Here is a 14,502-nt window from a genome sequence, read left to right on the forward strand (position 1 = left end):
CTTCTCCCCTCTGTGATCCCCACCCCAGTCCCCTTCTCCACTCCCCTTTTCCCCTCTGAACACCCCCACCCCAGTCCCCTTCTCCCCTGTCTGAGATCCCCACCCCAGTCCCCTTCTCCTCTCCCCCTCCCCTGTCTGAGATCCCCACCCCAGTCCCCTTCTCCCCTCCCGTCTGAGACCCCCACCCCAGTCCCCTTCTCCCCTCCCCTTCTCCCCTCTGAGATCCCCACCCCAGTCCCATTCTCCCCTCCCCTGTCTGAGACCCCCACCCCAGTCCCCTTCTCCCCTCTGAACACCCCCACCCGAGTCCCTTTCGCCCCTCTCCTTCCCCACCGGCTAAGCAGCGTCGCAGGCAGGAGGAGAAGGAAGGAGGAGATTTGATTTTTTTTTTTTACAAGCAGGGTACGAGGCGCTGCCTGCGACGCTGCTTCGCCGTTTTTTTTTTTTTAATGTGCGGCGCCGCGGGAATGGCCACGGGAGGCGGCGGGAGCGGAGCACCCCCCACCCACTGGCACCCGGGGCGGACCGCCCCCACTGCCCCCCCCCTTGGTACGCCACTGGGCGGAGTCAGTCCTGGAGAACAGAAGAGCTGGGTGTTAATGCCGGGGGGGGGGGGGGGGAATTCTGCACAGTTACAACCCCAAACACAAAGGCAGGAGCTGAAATCTAATGCATTCTGAGCACCTCCCGTGTCCCTGACTGTGTTTCTGGTTTGTGTTTCAGATGCGGGTGACATTTGAGGACGTCTCTGTCTCTTTCTCCCAGGAGGAGTGGGAGTATTTAGATGAGGAGCAGAAGGAGCTTTGGAGGGAGGTGATGAAGGAGAACTATGAGATCCTGATGTCTCTAGGTAAGGGTTTCCCGTTATTCTTAAAATCTCTTCTCAGGAGTGACTGGCAATGGGTGAGTCTCACTACAGGAAGCTGGTGAGACTGATAATGAGTGATGGCGAGATGACATTAGTACCTGGGGTGGGTCTGTTTCTAAGATTCTTCTGTTTTCATTGGAGTATTGTTTCGATTCCTGTCTGTAAAACCTTCAATAACTATGACTCTGGCATTCTTAGGGTATCCTATACTTTGTTTATCACAATTGCTTATTCGGTGGGACTTGGGGGTGTCTGATGACCTTAAGGTACTTTAATGAAGAAGTTGGTTCGGCAACTGACATAGCGATAAGCGAAAGCTTTAAGCATACCGAACATCAGGAGCCTTTTCCTGCTAGCGAGAGAAAAAATACATAATAGAAAATAAACATAAAAATATACTTACTAAATTAGCCTGAACATAGACGGTAAAGAATAGAACTTGCTTTAAGTAAAATATACCTTATTATTGGCAAGTTTGCAATCAGATGTCTCTTCTCATATCTACAATAACTAAGCTTCTGTAACAAATGTATGATTGGGTAATGGTGAATCTCTTCCTGTGAACTTCAGGATCAGCTAACGCCCAACTTAGTTTATCTGGGGAACAAGCACCCTGAAGGTTTAGCCTTGCATCTTGCAGCCTGTCTGATAAGGAGCAGTTAAAGGGCTAAACGATATCTATGTACAAAGACCAAAAGGTGCTTTTAAATATCAACTTGAATATAATCATATATTCTGTATTCATCCCTGGTAGTGATTAGCTTGGAAATGTATTCCCAACAGGGAGGGGGTGGAAAATTTACAATTAATTATACAGATTTTTTATTGAACTCGTTAAACTGCTGTTCTCCTACAGTACTATACAATGCTCTGTTTTTATTTATTTAGAAAAAGATGACCCTAAGAACAGTAATGCAGAGACACATAAATGGAAGCTCAGTGAGAAGCCTGAAGAGGAAAAGATGTTCTCAGAAAGAGAGAAAGAAGAGACTTCGTCCTGTTCTGACTGGGGAGAAAAGGGAAAAAATCAAAATAAACTAAAACCTTCAACAGGAAGCTCAGCTCCATGTGAACATTGTACCAGTAATATCACACAAACAGTGGAAGAACAGACAAACCAGATGAGAGTTCAGAAATGTTTGTGTGATGGATGTGAGATATTCCTTAATGATCAATTAACTCTGAAATCACATCAGAGATCCGATACTGAAGAGAGACCATATACAGGTACGGACTGTGGGAAAACCTTCAGTCAAAAGAGAGAACTACAGCAGAAAACATGCATAAGAGAGACCCACTGTATAGGTTCTGAGTGTGGGAAAGATTTCAGTAGGAAGAAAGAGAAACATGAGAACAATAATACAGAAACTAGAGTGTGTACAACAACAGTAGATGAGAAAACCTTTATCAATAAAGGAAGCGTTACAAAATACCAGAAAAATGACACTGGTGAGGGATTATCTGCATGTTCTAGTCATGACAAAAGCTTCAGTCAGGAAGAAAATGTCATAAGAAATACAAAATTCCACCCAGAAGAGATACTAGTTTCAAGTGCTGAATGTAAGAAAAAATTCAGCCATAGAGAAACATTCACAGATCATAAAACACCTCAGACTGGTGAAGAATCAATGACTACTACTAAATCTGAAAAAGTCTTTTGCAGAAAGACAGACCTCTCAAGCTACCAGAAAATTCAGAAAAATGAGAGCTTGTGTACTTCTGCTGACAGTGGTGCAAGTGGTTGCTGGAAAAGAAACCTCCCAGTGCACGAGAGAAACCACAAAGGAATGAAACCATTCATCTGCACTGAGTGTAATAAAAGCTTCAGTCAGAAGGGAAGCCTCACCAGACACCAGAGAATTCACACAGGAATGAAACCATTCATCTGCAGTGAGTGTAATAAAAGCTTCAGTCAGAAGGGAAATCTCACAAAACACCAGAGAATTCACACAGGAATGAAACCATTCATCTGCAGTGAGTGTAATAAAAGCTTCAGTCAGAAGGAATACCTCACCAACCACCAGAGAATCCACACAGGAGTGAAACCATTCATCTGCAGTGAGTGTAATAAAAGCTTCAGTCACAAAACAAGCCTCACAATACACCAGAGAATCCACACAGGAGTGAAACCGTTTATCTGCACTGAGTGTAATAAAAGCTTCAGGCACAAAACACGCCTCACAAAACACCAGAGAATCCACACAGGACTGAAACCATTCATCTGCAGTGAGTGTAATAAAAGCTTCAGACAGAAGAGAAACCTCACAATACACCAGAGAATCCACACAGGAGTGAAACCATTCATCTGCACTGAGTGCAATAAAAGCTTCAGTCAGAAAACAAACCTCAAAGAACACCAGAGAATCCACACAAGAATGAAACCATTCATCTGCAGTGAGTGTAATAAAAGCTTCAGTCGGAAAACAAACCTCAAAGAACACCAGAGAATCCACACAGGAGTGAAACCATTCATCTGCAGTGAGTGTAATAAAAGCTTCAGTCAGAAGAGAAACCTCACAATACACCAGAGAATCCACACAGGAGTGAAACCATTCATCTGTACTGAGTGTAATAAAAGCTTCACTCACAAAACAAGCCTCACAATACACCAGAGAATCCACAAAGGAATGAAACCACTTAACTGCACTGAGTGTAATAAAAGCTTCAGTCAGAAGGGACACCTCACAAAACACCAGAGAATTCACACAGGAATGAAACCAACCATCTGCACTGAGTGTAATAAAAGCTTCAGTCATAAAACAAACCTCACAGAACACCAGAGAATCCACACAGGAGTGAAACCGTTTATCTGGACTGATTGTAATAAAAGCTTCACTCATGAAATAAGCCTCACATAACACCAGAGAATCAACACAGGAGTGAAACCATTCATCTGCACTGAGTGTAATAAAAGCTTCACTCATAAAATAAGCCTCACATAACACCAGAGAATCAACACAGGAGTGAAACCATTCATCTGCACTGAGTGTAATAAAAGCTTCAGTCAGAAGGGAGACCTCACACAACACCAGAGAATCCACACAGGAGTGAAACCGTTTATCTGCAGTGCATGTAATAAAAGCTTCACTCATAAAACAAGACTCACAATACACCAGAGAATCCACACAGGAGTGAAACGATTCATCTGCAGTGAGTGTAATAAAAGCTTCAGTCAGAAGCAATACCTCACAGAACACCAGAGAATCCACACAGGAATGAAACCATTCATCTGCAGTGAGTGTAATAAAAGCTTCAGTCAGAAGGCAAATCTCACAAAACACCAGAGAATTCACACAGGAATGAAACAATTCATCTACAGTGAGTGTAATAAAAGCTTCAGTCAGAAAACAAGCCTCACAGAACACCAGAGAATCCACACAGGAATGAAACCATTCATCTGCACTGAGTGTAATAAAAGCTTCACTCACAAAACAAGCCTCACAATACACCAGAGAATCCACAAAGGAATGAAACCATTCATCTGCACTGAGTGTAATAAAAGCTTCACTCGGAAAACAAGCCTCACAATACACCAGAGAATCCACACAGGAGTGAAACCATTCATCTGCAGTGAGTGTAATAAAAGCTTTAGTCAAAAAACAAGCCTCAAAAAACACCAGAGAATCCACACAGGAATTAAACCATTCATCTGCAGTGAGTGTAATAAAAGCTTCACTCACAAAATAAGCCTCACAGTACACCAGAGAATCCACACTGAAATGAAACCATTCATCTGCAGTAAGTGTAAGAAAAGCTTCAGTCAGAAAACAAACCTCACAGAACACCAGAGAATCCACACAGGAATGAAACCATTCATCTGCACTGAATGTAATAAAAGCTTCAGTCAGAAGGGACACCTCACAATACACCAGAGAATCCACACAGGAATGAAACCATTCATCTGCACTGAATGTAATAAAAGCTTCAGTCAGAAGGGACACCTCACAATACACCAGAGAATCCACACAGAAGTGAAACCATTCACCTGCACTGAGTGTAATAAAAGCTTCACTCACAAAATAAGCCTAACAATACACCAGAGAATCCACACAGAAGTGAAACCATTCATCTGCACTGAGTGTAATAAAAGCTTCACTCACAAAACAAGCCTCACAATACACCAGAGAATCCACAAAGGAATGAAACCATTCATCTGCACTGAGTGTAATAAAAGCTTCACTCGGAAAACAAGCCTCACAATACACCAGAGAATCCACACAGGAGTGAAACCATTCATCTGCAGTGAGTGTAATAAAAGCTTTAGTCAAAAAAGAAGCCTCAAAAAACACCAGAGAATCCACACAGGAATTAAACCATTCATCTGCAGTGAGTGTAATAAAAGCTTCACTCACAAAATAAGCCTCACAGTACACCAGAGAATCCACACTGAAGTGAAACCATTCATCTGCAGTAAGTGTAAGCTCACAGAACACCAGAGAATCCACACAGGAATGAAACCATTCATCTGCACTGAATGTAATAAAAGCTTCAGTCAGAAGGGACACCTCACAATACACCAGAGAATCCACACAGAAGTGAAACCATTCACCTGCACTGAGTGTAATAAAAGCTTCACTCACAAAATAAGCCTAACAATACACCAGAGAATCCACACAGAAGTGAAACCATTCATCTGCAGTGAGTGTAATAAAAGCTTCAGTCGGAAGGTAAGCCTCACAGAACACCAGAATAAAGCCTTTTGCATGTACTGAGTGTGGTAGAAGCTTTTCTGTGAAAGAAGCACTCAGAACACACTGGAGAATCCACACAGGAATGAAACCATTCATCTGCACCGAGTGTAATAAAAGCTTCAGTCAGAAGGTAAACCTCACAATACACCAGAGAATCCACACAGGAGTGAAACCATTCATCTGCACTGAGTGTAATAAAAGCTTCAGTCAGAAGGTAAACCTCACAATACACCAGAGAATCCACACAGGAATGACACCATTCATCTGCAGTGAGTGTAATAAAAGCTTCAGTCAAAAGATAAACCTAAAAGAACACCAGAGAATCCATGCAGGAGTGAAGCCATTTAGATGTTCTGAGTGTGGTAAAACCTTCACTGATAAGGGACATCTCGCAAGGCACAACAGAGTTCACACAGGAGTGAAGCCATTTACATGTAGTGAGTGTGGTAAGAGCTTTTTTTAACAATGAAACACTCACTATGCACCAGAATAGCCACTGAGGAGTAAAGTACTGAGTGTGGCAAATGCTTCAGGTTGAAGAAATACATGATAAAGCACCAGAGAATCCACACAGGAGTGAAGCCATTTAAATGTTCTGAGTGTGGTAAAAGCTTCACTGAGAAGGGAAACCTGAGAAGGCACCATAGCTTTCACATGAGAGTGAAGTCATTTATATGTAGTGAGTGTGGTATGAGCTTCAATGACAGTGAAAAACTTGCCATACACCAGAGAATGCATTCAGGAGGAAAACTATTTCTGGGCACTGACTGTGGCAAAAGCTTCTGTAATGGAAATCAAGATCATTCTATATGTATATATATTGCTTTTCCTTTACATTTGTTATAGAATTACATGCTGTAGAAAGATAAAACTACTACTACTACTACTATTTAGCATGTCTATAGCGCTACAAAGCGTACACAGCGCTGCACAAACATAGAAGAAAGACAGTCCCTGCTCAAAGAGCTTACAATCTAATAGACAAAAAATAAAATAAGCAAATCAAATCAATTAATGTGTACAGGAAGGAGGAGAGGAGGGTAGGTGGAGGCGAGTGGTTACAAGTCAAAAGCAATGTTAAAGAGGTGGGCTTTCAGTCTAGATTTAAAGGTGGCCAAGGATGGGGCAAGACGTAGGGGCTCAGGAAGTTTATTCCAGGCGTAGGGTGCAGCGAGACAGAAGGCGCAAAGTCTGGAGTTGGCAGTAGTGGAGAAGGAACAGATAAGAAGGATTTATCCATGGAGCGGAGTGCACAGGAAGGGGTGTAGGGAAGGACGAGTGTGGAGAGATACTGGGGAGCAGCAGAGAGAGTACATTTATAAGGTTAGTAGAAGAAGTTTGAACAGGATGCGAAAACGGATAGGGAGCCAGTGAAGGGTCTTGAGGAGAGGGGTAGTATGAGTAAAGTGACCCTGGCGGAAGACGAGACGGGCAGCAGAGTTTTGAACCGATTGGAGAGGGGAGAGGTGACTAAGTGGGAGCCAGCAAGAAGCAGATTGCAGTAGTCTAAATGAGAGGTGACAAGGGTGTGGATGAGGGTTTTGGTAGAGTGCTCGGAAAGAAAGGGGCGGATTTTACGGATGTTGTAAAGAAAGAAACAACAGGTCTTGGTGATCTGCTGGATATGAGCAGAGAAGGAGAGAGAAGAGTCAAAGATGACCCAAAGGTTTCGAGCTGAGGAGACAGGGAGAATGAGAGAGCCATCAACAGAAATAGAAAATGGGGGGAGTGGGGAGGTGGGTTTGGGGGGAAAAATGAGAAGCTCGGTTTTGGTCATGTTTAATTTCAGGTGGCATTGAGACATCCAGACAGCAATGTCAGACAAGCACGCTGAAACTTTGGTTTGGATGCAAGGTGAGATATCAGGGGTAGAAAGGTAGATTTGGGAGTCATCAGCATAGAGATGGTAGGAAAAGCCATGGGATGAGATTAATGAACCAAGGGAAGAAGTGTAGATAGAAAAGAGGAGGGGACCAAGAACAGAACCCTGAGGTACGCCGACAGGCAGAGGGATAGAAGTAGAAGAGGATCCACCAGAGTGAACACTGAAGGTGCGGAAGGAAAGGTAGGAAGAGAACCATGAAAGGACAGAGCCCTGGAATCCAAGTGAGGACAGGGTATTGAGAAGTATGCTGTGATCGACAGTGTCAAAAGCAGCGGAAAGATCAAGAAGAATGAGGATGGAATAGAGACCTCTGGATTTAGTCATTGGAGACTTTAGTAAGCGCAGTTTCGGTTGAGTGGAGAGGGCGAAAACCAGATTGTAGTGGGTCAAGAATAGCATGTGAGGAGAGAAAATCAAGGCAGCGGTGGTGAACAGCACTCTCAAGTAATTTGGAGAGAAAAGGGAGGAGGGAGATGGGTCGGTAATTAGAGGGACAAGTAGGGTCGAGTGAAGGCTTCTTAAGGAGAAGTGTGACCACAGCATGTTTAAAGGCAGTAGGGACAGTTGCAGTGGAAAGTGAGAGGTTGAGAATGTGACAGATAAAAGGAATAAGAGCAGGTGAGATGGCATTAAGAAGGTGGGTGGGAATGTGTCACACCTTACTGTAGAATAGTAATCACTCAGAAGAAAGGTCATATATATGTCATGCTTCTAATTAATGCTGAGAATTGGGGGGTCCCGAGCCCCCCCAGGAAGGCTAGAGTGACCTTAATCTGACTCCATCTCTAAATAACACTAGTACTGGGGTAATCAGGGAGTTATTGCCTCTAAGGGAGAAGTTAGGTCTAAGGAAAAGATACCAGCCTTATGACAAACTGGATTTAGATTACAAGTTATACAATGCATTTATACTTACAGCCTTTGATCATTAAGTGAAGCCCACGAATCATCATTTGGAATGAGGAGTTTATTTGCCAAGGTACAAGTCAAACCAGTGATTGACAACAGGCATGTACAATCAATTAATTATAGGAATATGATAAGCTGCAAACAGGTGTTAATTATTTGCTAATGTTTTATGATTTCTTTTACCAATTAGAGGTTTTACAAGGGAAAGCAATTAGGTAATTTGTTAATTCTGCTGGACACATTGGTTTCCCTTGGAGGGAGAGTGGCAACCCTATTCTCTCTAACTCAAACCAGGAAATACCCGGATTTTTATAGGTGCCCTCAGGATATGGATAATATGACAGTAGATATACCTGATTGGATCTATGCTAATGTCATGGTTGTCACTGATTGGCTCATGCTAATGAGTAGCTTCTATCTTGCTAACATGGTTTTGTCTTTAGCTCGCTTGATCACAAATCTTAAGCAAGACCCTGCTCACAGGAAAGTCTCCCTCCTCTCTTGGACAGCTAGTTCCCTATTTTCTCTGCACCTGGCATGACTCACTCATTGCTCAACTTGTTTTTCTAACTTACATTAGAGAAAATTCCACTTTGTAACAGATATGGGCTTCCATTTTGTGTTGAAATCCTCCATTTTGTTTCCATATCTATTAACTTTTCCTAATTTAGCTTATTTAGGCCTCAATGTGGGCTACAAACTAGGCCATACTTTTCCAGTAAGCTCCCAGTTGTGTCAGCCATCAGATTTCTGACTCAGCCAAGGTCTGTAATGGCCTGAGCTCTATGACTGGGCCCGCCACCATTCCAGTGGGGGGGGTCTCTGGCTGTATCATAATTATACATTCCCCACTTGTCACCCCCTCTGAGGAGGGGTGACACAAAGCTCGTCAAGCTTGTCATCATCCATTCCAGAAGGTGGCAAGCTATCAAACGAGAGGGCGAGTTTTGGTCTTACAAATTGCTAGAAGGTATGGTACAAGACAGGAAACTTCATTCTCAGGTGATATATTATTTGGGCATATGGAATTCCCTTTATATTACCCAATCCCTTGGGCCTTAATCCTGATTTCACCTATCTTGAGACTTACTCAAACCTGTAGTGAGAGAGGTTTTATGAATGGGACAAATCAATGAGTTCATCTACAAAATCTCATGAAGTATAGGTATGTGGGTAATAGCAATTTCAGGTGGATCATGCAAATAAATACTTTCAGGTCTTTCTATGGCTCCTATTGTATCTGTTGCATAGTGCATGGGGAGATAATCTAATGTATCTAACTCAGTGGTCCTCGGAAGGAATAGTGGTTTTGATTAAGCATTGTTATGGTGGCTCAACAAATATATGGTTAGTACTCAGATTGCAGGTTGTTTTAGGTTGTAGGTATTCAGAATCCTTAAACAGGTCAGAATTCCTGGACCTTACTATTACTCATCATTAGCATCTAATCATGAGCACTAAAAAGTGGATAGCAAGTATGAGGTTGCCTAATACTGCAAAAATGGTCAATCCTAGGAATATTTATATTAACAAAGGACATGCATGGATCTTGACATATGCATAATGACCTGGAAGTATGGGAAGCATTTTATATATCCGTTACCCCACTTGGAGCTTAGCCAAACCTACAGAAAGACATGCAGCTTAAGTAAGCCTACACCAAAGTTAAACAAATGCATAACTGGTTGTTACTAACAGAGTTTACACCTACATTATGATATCATAGCCAGTATTAGGGTTTGATGTTACCCTTGTATCTGAGCAATATCCACTTCAATTTAAATTACATAAACAGAAATAACGGGGAAACTCTTAGAAAAACAATTAGAACAATAAAGGAAATAATAGGAAAATAAAAATAAAACCTTTTCAATATATAGACAGGATTACTGCTACACTGAAAATAAAACAAAATATGAGTCTATAATGTCCATAAACAGCAACTGTAAATCTCAAATGAAGTATCAGTTCTTAATCCTCTTTCATCGATCATGGTTGAGGCGGTGGAAGCGCAGAAGAATCTGGACGGAGATCTGGAAGATCTAACAGGGCTGGGTTTTCACAGCAACTTGGGCACGGAATCCTTAGAAGTGACAGTCTTAATACTAGGAATTGGGATTTGCAGAATGTATCCCCACTTCTGGCTTGCATAATATGCAAGACAGATTGGTAATTACTACGAAGAGATGATCAAATAACAATAGTTAAGTATATGGAACAAAAGAAAAGGGTACCAAAAAAAACCAATATAAATTGAAAATTAAGAGATGATGTTGATTGTTCAAGTTATAGATGTATGGAGGGTCAGGAACGTGGTGCACAAAAATAGTCAAAAGGCACGGGCAATGCGTTGCAATCTATCGCCAGTAGGTATGAAATCTTCACCTGCGATGACTAACATTCACCAAGGGTTGGGCCCTCAGTTGCAGGAGGCCAGCAGGACTTACGAGCTAGATGATTCAGAAAGAAGGGTAGCTTAGGAAATAGTCATAATCAAAGCAGAAGACCAATGTGCAGAAATTTAAAACTCATAACTAGTCCAGGTGATGGAAGTATCTTCTGGAATCACGGTCGCTGTCTGTTGTAACAGAGAGCTCATACGTAAAGTGACATGTAGGTTCTGGGAAAGATGAGCCTGCAAAAATATTTAATATAGCAGAATATTTAAGAGCATAACCAAGAAGGTCTAAATTAATGACATTATTTGGACAAAGAAAATTTCATTCGAGAAGTTGGCACTTCTTTTTCTTGCCAGAGGTCAGTGGTAGCAGAAGTACCAAACTGGAATAGAGGCGGTAGATCAGGAATTGGATTAACAGTCTTCACTCAACCTACAGGACTTAATAAATAGAGATGAGATACGAGTAATGCCTAGTAGTTAAATCTTAGCACAGGATCATTAGAAAGAAAAGTCAAAGAATGCATTGCTAGTTCCTTGGGGCACGTTGGGCGCCAATAGGTGGAGCGTAGTTTCAATATATAAAATCATAAGTTACAAGTAGAAAACAATTTGTCTCTGTAGATTAGATGTTGCTGGCACAGGAAGTCAGCAGAGTCTGAGGAAACATTGTGGTCAGAGTCTGCTCCAGGAAAATGTAGCCTTTAATATGATATTTAGAGAGATAGAGACAAGCCAATATCAAAACTATATATTGCTATGAGGCCTTCTCACGTGACCTTTACAAGGTTTAAATAGGTCAAATGAGAAGGACAATAACCTATAGTCGTCTGTAATAGCTCAGAGTCAATTTGGAAAATAAAAATTATATTAAATTTTAAACTGATCCTTTCTATGCTCTCACAATTTGGGCCCTAAATTATGATAGCATATCAAGATTCACATTCAGAGGGATAGCTAAAAATAAGCTATATATTCCCAGGAATCAATTTACAATTTAGAGTATATTTTAAATTACAGAGGATAGGCAGCTTTATAAGCAGCAAACAAGTAGAAGCATTTATTTAAACATTTTAGTAAAATTCAAAAATCAAGGATATAATAACAATTTTTATTAATGCAATAAATGCACACAATTGGCCAATAGGATATGTTCATATAGATCAGTATGATAAATGGAACAGCTTGTAAGCCTACATTGTAAATTGAATTCTAAACAAAGAGTAGCAAGGATAACACAGAATCATAGAAAAACCCATCTAGTTATTAAAAATCTCAAACACGTAATGAATTCCTTTATCATATACTGAGTTCAAAGCATTTGTAAAGATGAACTTTAGAGAAAATAAGAACTACAAGGGTTAATTTCAGTCATTCGGTCCTAAGGAAATCACGAAATAACGGTGTTTCCTGTGTCTAATTTGTGTTTACTGCTCACTGCAAGCATTGGATATTATGGTGACTGAAAATAGGGCTAAACATCAGACAAAAACAGTAAGTTGAAATTTTTATATTAATATTTAATGCTGGTGTAATAAGTCATCATAGAATTAATACTTCAGGAGAGGAAAACAAGGTAATTACTTGATCTGCTTCCAGAGGTACGGTTCTCAATAAAAAGGAAATTGGTAATTGTAGCTAGTGTTATCTGAACATAATTCTAAAATAATAGCAACCTGAATTTCTTTAGTTCGGATTTACCAGTTAGTTAAGTTATGCAAGGGTTAATCTCTAAACCCTATTGAGAACCAGAAATGCTGGAACTCTATTTAAGACGTGGAAAGAAAAATTAAAACACTTAATACATTCTTACGGAACACATCCCCAATAAAGAGCCAGGAAGTGAACATCAGCACTAGTTATTTTAAACAACGTCACAAATAAACAGTGTTTCAGATGACATATAATATAGAACCTATCATTGGAAATATCTGGAATAATTATGCAATTTTCAAATAACACATACACGGACGCACACCTATAAAATCAAAACTAAAAAGTGCTTGCATTTCTAGTGAAAGCAATTTACCAGAAATCAAAAACAATCAGGTATTTAACATCATGTCACAAATCAAACAAACATTGTTTAAATGAAACAATATACTATCCTGGAAAAAACATTCCTTTGAGATTTACTACCACTGCAGTTGATAGGCAATCTCGCAGAGTAACCTTAAAGCACTAATTTAAAACTAAAGAAATGATTCCTTAAGAACTGGCTGGTTTAATATATGCCATTTATCACAGGACACACAGGAACATATAGGCATAAAATTAAAAAAGTAACCTAATCTTGATACGTAGAAAACTTAAAGCTCAGAAGAGGAAGCAAGATATTTTTAAATGTAGTTCAAAACCTAGCATTGGAATTTTGCATGGTTAAGGAGTTGTTTAGGGTTTCAAAACAAAAAATATGAAAATAAATATTCCAGTAGCCAATCACAAGTCACAGCACATAGACAGAAAAGGAAAACCACGTTCATACACATACAAAGTCATTGTCCCACATACAGAAGTGTGCTTCTGTACTGAGGACAAAATCTTAATCCTAAATTTGGTAAAATAAAACATTTAAATTAGAGCTAATCCAACATGCCATGAAAGTATACAACTGCAAGCTTAATAGTAACACATACAATAAATGAAAATATACTCACGATTCATGCAATGTACTCTCCAGCGCAGAAAATCAATAGAGAAAGAGAACAGTTGGCGGGATCACTATGCCCTTCCGAACTCTCGGTGGCATAGGGAGGTCAACCGCAAAATAGAAAGGTTTGTTTCAGAAAGTCCTTACCAGAGATCTGAATAGATGTCAGATCACCAGTATCTGGTGTTGGGTGCGGAGAGGAAGATATGATATAATGGGTAGTGAACATCATCACCCAATATATATAATAACGGGACCTAGCGAGCAAGTGGTCTACAAATAAATTTCAGACCTGTAATTTCCTATAGAAAAATGAACTAGATTAGTAATATATATATTGACCAGACCTAGAACCTGGTACAAGGTCAGTGGTTCAAAAAGCAGCTTCAGAGATAGCAGGGAGACCTAGAAATAATAATTTGTTAACAGTTTACAAAAACATGTGATGATTATCCTGATAGTAGAACATGCAGAGACATAACACAATCATACTCACGCATCTGCTAATGTGCTCCAACATAGAGACCCAAAAATAAAAATTACCAATTGGCGGAAAGCTCAACGCTTTTACCGCAGGTGACGTTAACAGAGAAATAAAAACAGCAAACAGGGAGGTACCCAAAGAGTGGGTGAATAAGTGGATAAATACCTAGTGTCAGCTATTATATATTTATACTACTCTACTCCTAATTAATGAAAACTACTCTCCAGAGTGTGCTTCTAAAGGCATAAAGAAACCCCGTTTCCCTGCCTGCCAAGAACTGTTTCAGATACTTAGCCATGAGCTCCGGCTCATGATAGAGCCCCCAAAAAGGGACATTGCAGACACTCCCAAAATGAACTCAAAAAACCAGCGAATAAGGTCTCATGAGTCGAAGAGCAGCGGTCCAATGGGTTTCCGCTGGTTCGGGCATCTCACGCGACTAACCACCCCAATGGGCCTTTAAAACTTTGGCGGCATCCACTCAACAACAAAGCATGCAAAAATTTTATGGCTAGGCAGCATCTCACATACAGCATCCACATACAGCATCTCACATAACCTAACCGTCCTAAAAAGAATTTATGGTTAAGCGGCATCTCACATTACCTAACGATCCA

At 40.6% G+C, this 14,502-nt stretch overlaps 1 protein-coding gene and 1 pseudogene across 1 annotated transcript; both read left to right on the plus strand.

The window, feature by feature from the left end:
- LOC115462307 overlaps nt 1-14,502 on the plus strand; it is a 759,864-nt pseudogene that overhangs the window by 400,663 nt on the left and 344,699 nt on the right.
- On the plus strand, nt 900-3,612 carry LOC115459976 (gastrula zinc finger protein XlCGF7.1-like; the record flags this gene model as incomplete). Its single annotated transcript, XM_030189842.1, has 2 exons — nt 900-926; nt 2,893-3,612. Coding segments are annotated over exons 1-2 (747 nt in total), but the record flags the coding sequence as incomplete, so codon positions are not given.

Source organism: Microcaecilia unicolor, chromosome 1, assembly GCF_901765095.1.
Source record: "Microcaecilia unicolor chromosome 1, aMicUni1.1, whole genome shotgun sequence".
Lineage (NCBI taxonomy): Eukaryota > Metazoa > Chordata > Amphibia > Gymnophiona > Siphonopidae > Microcaecilia > Microcaecilia unicolor.